The sequence below is a fragment of the Limanda limanda genome, chromosome 7 (assembly GCF_963576545.1).
Source record: "Limanda limanda chromosome 7, fLimLim1.1, whole genome shotgun sequence".
Lineage (NCBI taxonomy): Eukaryota > Metazoa > Chordata > Actinopteri > Pleuronectiformes > Pleuronectidae > Limanda > Limanda limanda.
The window spans coordinates 4,014,113-4,021,844 of record NC_083642.1 but is presented as its reverse complement, the minus strand read 5'-3'; the positions used below and the strand labels follow the sequence as shown (position 1 = coordinate 4,021,844).

The 7,732-nt window shown below is 46.4% G+C and overlaps 1 protein-coding gene across 2 annotated transcripts; it reads right to left on the bottom strand.

Annotated features, from left to right (window-relative positions):
• Nucleotides 1–845: 845 nt before the first annotated feature.
• Nucleotides 846–7,589, bottom strand: irak1 (interleukin-1 receptor-associated kinase 1). 2 transcript variants are annotated; one of them, XM_061073987.1, is made up of 15 exons: nucleotides 7,305–7,589; nucleotides 5,916–6,083; nucleotides 5,704–5,835; nucleotides 4,893–4,996; nucleotides 4,623–4,793; nucleotides 4,461–4,525; nucleotides 4,255–4,366; nucleotides 3,944–4,065; nucleotides 3,651–3,864; nucleotides 3,210–3,278; nucleotides 3,006–3,093; nucleotides 2,368–2,462; nucleotides 1,441–1,942; nucleotides 1,276–1,329; nucleotides 846–1,197 (listed from the first exon to the last, which is right to left on the bottom strand). In XM_061073987.1, the coding sequence occupies exons 1-15, from the start codon at nucleotides 7,414–7,416 to the stop codon at nucleotides 1,118–1,120; spliced, it is 2,088 nt and encodes a 695-aa protein (XP_060929970.1). In that variant the 5' UTR covers nucleotides 7,417–7,589; the 3' UTR covers nucleotides 846–1,117. The 2 variants fall into 2 exon arrangements, with proteins under 2 accessions (XP_060929970.1, XP_060929971.1); XM_061073988.1 differs by having other exon boundaries at nucleotides 3,944–4,062.
• Nucleotides 7,590–7,732: the final 143 nt, after the last annotated feature.

The following is a 7,732-nucleotide window of genomic DNA, read 5'->3' as shown; positions in this document are numbered from 1 at the left end:
GCTAACAGTCAAAACAGTGACTGTGAACCGGATCAGCGTCCCGCTAGCTGAGCCCTGTCACGGTTTAAAATCACTCATATTCATATTAAATAACTTCTTCACAAACCGAGTTATCACCACTACACGGATCATCACAGCTTACATTTATATAATAAATAAATAATACAACTTATCAACACTGCTGAGGTCCCAATAATCCATTCAACCACTGATACGATTCAAACTACGATATAAACTTCATATACAAAATGTTAACTTTATTAATAGATTGATGGATGGAAAAGTTGAACACGTGAGACAACTAGTTCCATTAGCAGTTAACCTAGGCTAACTAGTGTAGTAGCATTGGACAGTTTCCAGGCAGTGTGTAGTTTTACTGATTTAATGCCAGTTCATGTTAGCCTGTATGAGAATATTAATAAATGATATCATGGGCCTGTGAGGTCATCAATCACCTAGTTCGCCTACATTAGCGTAGGTGCAGTATATTGGCAAAAGGTAATACTTTGTAAGCATCCCATTACCATTTATCCAGTTTATCATAGTAAATGCTAATATTTCTTAGCAATGACAAGCCTAATGCTAATAAGAACATTATTTTAATAACAGTTGATACTGACGACCTGTCGAGATGATTAATGATGTAAACATGACAGACATGTATGTGGAAGGCACCATGGCAACTTTATTTGTGTCACATGTAAAATATTTATAAAAATATCATAATCAGTCATTTGATCATTTTCGTATATAATTAAATATGTATCATCAGAATAAATACATGTGATTGATTAACATCTGCAGGTCTGATCAGCGTGGACAGTCCTGGTCCCATCCTGCCCCCCCCCCCCCCCCCGCTGTGTACTTCTGTGTAACTGCAGCTTCTTTGTGTCTTTGTTTAATTAACTTTAATGAAACTCACTTCAAACTGAGGTTGTGGCCCCGGGGCCCCTCAGGACCCCCCCCCCCACTGATCCCTCCAACGTGTGGAAGATGTGTGGACACAGCACAAGAGGCACATGAGGAACATCAACAGTTAATGGAGATCTGTGACCCTGCAGGTCCTCATCTGAGTTCACAGCCTCTTTGGTCCTGAGCAGAGAGACGCTGTCGTCCATCAGTCTCGTTTGGCAGGAAGGTAATCGAGCTCATCGCTCTCCTCCGGTCCCCTGGAGCCGGCAGCCCCGCCCACTCCGTCTGAACACAACACAAGCATGAGACACAAGATAAAAACAAAGTGACGTGACAATAGAAGAAGATGAAGAATGTAAGTACAGAGGTCATCAGACGAGAGAAGCTCCGACCCCTGAGTCCTCGGCTCCTTCTGACCTGAACACAAACACATACATTTATTTTAGAGATGAAGATTAGAGCTCATAGATACTAACAATCAATATTTACTTAACCAATAAATTTATGTATAAGTATATTTAAATGCACCTGAAGGCCCCAGGGATGACGGCTGCGACTGCAGCGACCCTGCAGGAGAGAGGCATTCTGGGACACTGTAAAGCGTCGATAAGTTCTGCCCACTAGTGTCCCCTGGTTTGTCCATGGAGCAGTTCGGCTGAGGAGGGAAGTTGTACTGGTCCTCAATGGGGACAGATGTGAACTCTGATGGGCCACAGAGAGGCTGGTCCCTGGTGGACAGAGAGGTGGAGCTGGTCCCGTCTGATCTGAGCTGAGAGAAACCTTGACTCTCGTCAGTCTCACAGGGGCCCGAGGAGGAGGAGGAGGAGGAGGACGGGGGTGTCCGGTTAGTGTCTGTCAGTGGTCCCAGTTTGGCGATCTGGTTGGTCAGTGCTCCTATTCTAGAGTCGATGGATAAGGGGGGGCAGGGGAGGGACTGGGAGAAGTTATGGAGGTGAGGGTGATGGAGGGAAGAGGAGGAAGAGCTGGTCCTCGTCACCAGGTTGTGGACATCCTTGAGTTTTTGAAAGACCTGAGAGTAAAATAAAAAAAATTGGGAAGAGGATCAGGTTTCGAGCCCTGAGGAAGTTCAAAGCACTTTATCTGAACGTCATTAATCGATCGATCTATTAATTCAGAGGAAAATGTCAATTAAAAGTGAGAGACAAACTTTCTGCTTAAAGTTGTCATGATGAGGTGAAGTGGCTGTTGATTGTTTAGTTTTTATAAGCTTCACTTTCTCAACAAAATAATTTGTTCATTTGTAAGCACATGCCCCCCCTCCCACCTCTAGATTGAATGAATTCTGTTGATCCGTGCAGTTTGTATCTAATGTTTCCAGAAAATCTATATTTCAGCTGCGTTTGATGTGTTTTTTCAGTCACGTTGACACAGACAAACTGATATTTAACTCTGAATCATGTGACATGATTCCTTGGGTTTGATGGCGTCTCTGACCTCGCTCATTCCCGGCCTCTTCTTCCTCTTCTTGTCCAAACATATACAGGCCAGAGCCAACACAGTCATCCACTCAGCAGGCTCTGCAGCGCCCCCTGTAGACACAGAGACACAGTGAAGAAAACAGTAGAGTTAATGTCCAGACAACTGGAACTGAAACACTGATGGTCTACACACTGGATGAGTGACTGTATTCCACCAGTGGAATCTGTATTCTCCTGCCTGTCACTTGTAGTGTGAGTCGTGTCCTACAGGGGGCAGGATCAGTCCTTATGATCATGAACATGTGAAAGGATCAGGTTTTTATATTCAGACCTGACAAACATGTTTACAAGTTTATCTGAAGGTTATTGTCTTCATGATTTCAGTCTGAAATTTGAATTACTAACATTGTGATTTAACACAGAGTCAGTTGCTCTGAACATTTTCTGGAACTTTTTATGAACCCCTTGAGTAAAACATCTGGAAAATGTCAGTGAGTCCATGTGAGGAACCAGCAGGACGATGTGTGGAAGCTTCCCAGTAAACAACAACACTGATCTTTCCACATTTTCCTGTTGTAAAAGAGTCTTGATGAGATAGAAAAACTGTCTGAAAACAGCTTGTGATAAACTTTGAGTTCAGTATCAACCACCGACCTGTTATCAGCCGCTGGTCGAGCTGATTCTTCCACACTGCTGCACACGAGCCAGTCGGACTGTCCTCAACCTCCTCCACCAGGTCTTTCTACACAACCACAACGAGTTGAATGTTTGCACAGGGACATTTAAAGAACACTTTATTACTGTTCTGGTGGATGTGCGGACCAGTATGAACAGGTGACCCACAGACTGAGCTCTCACCAGGTATCTCTCTCCTGACTTCCCGTCTCTCTCCAGAGCACGACGTCCAGTCAACACCTCCAACAACACCTGGAACACACACACTTTGAGTCAATTTCATCTGTTCTGTGAAAACACACAAATATATATTTGTATATACTCTTCTCAGTCACAAGGAGCTGCAGTAAACTTCTCCAGCACAAAGCATGAGACTTGTTTTCCTCCAGGCGATTCTGTCTTTGTAACGTAACTTTCCGATCTTTGATTTGGTCAGAAAGGGTTTCGATTGGGCGTAAGGTGAAGTTATACAAGGAGCAAGTGGACGCGCAGACGAGCTGGACAGAGGGAATATTTTCTCTAGATTAAATGATCGTGGTTTCGATTACAGATCCGTCCAGCAGCTGACCAGAGATCACAGCCTTTGGTAAACCATAATTCCCATCAGCCCCTGGGGTGTCTCACCACTCCAAAGCTGTAGACATCCACAGCCGTCCCCAGCTCTCCATTCCTCACATACTCGTCAGGCAGATACGCCAGAGTTCCTCTGACCGTCTCCGTTTTACCCACTGTCTGCGTCCGAGTGGCAGAGGGTCCTGCTGACCTGTGAGACCCAAACCGAGCCAGACCGAAGTCGGCCAGCTTCGCCACCAGGTGGCGGTCTAACAGGATGTTCGAGCTGAGGACACAGAGACACACGTGTTACAGGTGGAAACAATGTGGGGTGTCTGGTGATGTGCTGATGATGTCATACTGACCTCTTGACGTCTCCGTGGATGAGTGGTGTGTGTCTGTCGGGGGGGGAGTGGAGAAACGCCAACGCTGACGACACGTCTTCAACAATACTGAGTCTCTGACACCAGGTGAGGACAACACGCTGCTACACACAAACACACACACACACAAAAAAACATAAGGATGAAGTCTTTTATAACATCCGATGACACAGACTGTGTGTGGTTGTGTGTCTGTCGGTCTATCTCTCTATGTGTGTGTCTGTGCGTGTGAATTTGTATATGTGAGTGTGCCTACGTGTGTTTGTATGTATCTGTTTGTGTGTGTGTGTTACATTGTGTAGCTGCTCTTCCAGTGATCTGTTGTCCATGTAGCTGTAGATGAGACACAATGATCCTCCTCCTTCACAGACACCGAGCAGATCCACGATGTTCGGATGTCTGAACCTAAACACAACACCAGCAACAGGCTTTTATTTAGAAGGTTCTTTACAACTGTTACCAATCAAAAGGCTTTTATCTTCTAATGTGAGACACTTACTTTGAAAGTTTCTCCACTTCAGTCTGGAATGTTTGTTTCAGGAAAGTCAAGTCCAACACACAATCCTACAGCAACACAACCACAACAATGGCATCAACATCCCAAACACTCTCTGACTGGACCTGTGACACTGCGTGGTGTTCTGTGCTGTAATTGGCTGACCTGTTTGAGTTTCTTGATGGCGCAATTTGTGTTTCCCAGGGTCGCTCTGTAAACAACTCCAAACCCCCCCTCCCCAACCTGTAGGGAGGGTGAGAACCCCTTTGTCCCAGCATACACCTCTTCATACGACCAGCACATCACCCCGCCTCCACACGCTACCACCGGGGGCGCCTGAGGGGTCACATGATTATTATTATTACCATTGTCATTAACACTGACACGGTGCTGTGTGTGCATATGTGTTTATGTGTGTTTGTGTGTGCCTGCGACCTCTGGGTGTGGTGAGCCGCAGTCAGACCGCAGATCAGAGGGGGGCGGGGCCGGTCGTGGGAGTGGGAGTGGGAGTGGGAGTGGTCTTCCTCCTCCTTTAACTTCTGAGGAAGGAAAGAAAAGTGGAGACGTCACCACCACAGCAGCCACCAGGGGGCCGAGGTCTCACCTGTTACTGTCACTGTTGCATCATTAAATCACAGTGGAAACCGGATATAGAGATAAAGTGATGAAGGTTTATATGGATCAAAAAGCTTGGGAGAGAATCTTTCCTATACAAATGCGTTTTCTGCACAGACACGTTCACAACAGCAGAACATCCTCAGCATCATTCAGGCGAGAGGTGAAGCTGGAGCAGCAGAGACAGGAAGCAACGTCATAACTCCACTGAGGGGATTTTATTTACAACACATCGACACCAGCGTCAGCTCTTATCACCACAAACTCCCTTGACATCTTCGTCTGTGGTTTCTCCCTGTGTGTGTGTCACCACCGTTTCACCGGGATGTTTATTTAATTATTTTCATTTTAGCCTCTTCTGCATGTTAGAAGCGTTTTTTGAAATCGTCCTTATCTTAAAAACTGCTGCTCCCTTTCCCTCCAGTTCCGGGACAATCATACAGAAGTTACGCAATTTGGTTCTAGTGATCAACAGCTTGAATTTGCCCCTGGAAACATGTGATCACTGTAGGTCAATCTGATAAGGAGGCCTCATGGGGGGGGAGGTTCACACCAGGTGACGTCACCGCCTCACCCACGGCCTCATGGGAAACATCTGAGAAGCCAACAACAAACAAACACACAAACAAACCTGTCAGTCTGCGGGTGCTAAGAGTGGGCGGGGCCACAGATGGCTTGGGAGGGGGGTCGAACTGAGAGGAAGAGACTTGAGGAGCGGGAGGAGGGGCTGGGGTGGAGGACAGAGGCTTCAGAGTGGATGTCCCTGCAGAGAGAGAGGGGGGGAGAGCACTAATGAGTCCTCAGAGGTCAGAGGTCATCAGGGGTACTCAGGGGTGAACTCACAGCGCAGGATGATGTCTTGGGGTCGGAACAGCTGCAGACGCTCTAATAGGTCGATCAGCTCCGAGACTCGACCGTTCCTGTTGCCCCATTGGTTCATCACCCAGTCGGTCCGCCTCTCCCTCCTCTCAGCCGATCGCACTTCAGTCTGATCGCACAGGACCTCCGAGGCTACGAGTGAGAGAGAGACAGGTTAACGGACAGACAGGTGACTAGACAGACATGTCAGCAGACACACTGGTAAACCGAAAGACAGATAGTTAAACAGAGAGACAGGTTAAGAGATAGACAAGTTAACGGACAGACAGACAGACGACCAGACAGACAGATAGATAAACAGACAGACAGGTAAACAGACAGTCAGATAGATAAACAGACAAACAGATAGATAAACAGACAGAGACAGATAGATAAACAGACAGACAGACAGATAAACAGACAGACAGGTAAACAGACAGACAGATAGATAAACAGACAAACAGACAGAAAGATAAACAGACAGACAGGTGAACAGACAGACAGATAGATAAACAGACAAACAGACAGATAGATAAACAGACAGACAGGTAAACAGACAGACAGACAGGTGACCAGACAGACAGATAGATAAACAGACAGGTGAACAGACAGACAGACAGATAAACAGAGATACAGGTAAACAGACAGTCAGATAGATAAACAGACAAACAGATAGATAAACAGACAGAGACAGATAGATAAACAGACAGACAGACAGATAAACAAACAGACAGGTAAACAGACAGACAGATAGATAAACAGACAAACAGATAGATAAACAGACAGAGACAGATAGATAAACAGACAGACAGACAGATAAACAGACAGACAGGTAAACAGACAGACAGATAGATAAACAGACAGACAGACAGATAAACAGACAGACAGGTAAACAGACAGACAGATAGATAAACAGACAAACAGACAAACAGACAGAAAGATAAACAGACAGACAGGTGAACAGACAGACAGATAGATAAACAGACAAACAGACAGATAGATAAACAGACAGACAGGTAAACAGACAGACAGACAGGTGACAAGACAAATCGATGGATAAACAGACAGAGACAGATAGATAAACAGACAGGTGAGCAGACAGACAGATAAACAGGTAAACGGATAGACAGACAGATAAACAGACAGACAGATAAACAGACAGACAGACAGACAGACAGGTGACCAGACAGACAGATAGATAAACAGACAGAGACAGATAGATAAACAGACAGACAGGTGACCAGACAAATAGATGGATAAACAGACAGGTAAACAGATAGACAGGTGAGCAGACAGACAGGCACACCATATCTATGGGCACACCCACCACCTCCATGTTAGCCTCTAGCAGGCAGTCTCGGTACCGGGACTCACCGAAGCGGGTCCAGTCCAGGTCCGACAGTCCGTCCATGACCAGGCAGAATTCCCAGAGGACGATGGACGGAAGTTGATAAATGAACTGTCCCTCCAGGTGTCCTCCCGACATCTTCTCACTCTACACAGCTCTGGAGCTAACAGGCTAACAGCGGCCCGCTGTGTTAGCGTGGGGGGGCGGGGTCGGTCCGGAACAAACCCGGTAAGACCGGAACATCTGTAACATCTGTCCGTTCTGTCACCGACACACGAGTTCCGCTCGGTTCAGCTACTTCCGCCGCCACCAAGCTAGCTGCAATAACAGACACTTCCGGTGACTGCTCCTCCAAACTAAAAGCATGTGAGCAGTGGAAACGGAACCGGAGGAGCGTGTGAAGGTTGATTCCGGAAACCGACGACGTGCACAGCTCGAGCTTTACGACTTGAAA

What these genes read in the sequence shown, in the direction of transcription:
- irak1 (XM_061073987.1), bottom strand. Translation starts at nt 7,416, where the DNA reads ATGTCGGGAGGACACCTGGAGGGACAGTTCATTTATCAACTTCCGTCC. An exon ending in CCATCAAGAAACTCAAACAG is followed by an intron (nt 4,526 to 4,622) that starts GTCAGCCAATTA and finishes GTGTTGCTGTAG; the next exon opens with GATTGTGTGTTGGACTTGAC. An exon ending in AGAGGCCGGGAATGAGCGAG is followed by an intron (nt 1,943 to 2,367) that starts GTCAGAGACGCC and finishes TTTTACTCTCAG; the next exon opens with GTCTTTCAAAAACTCAAGGA.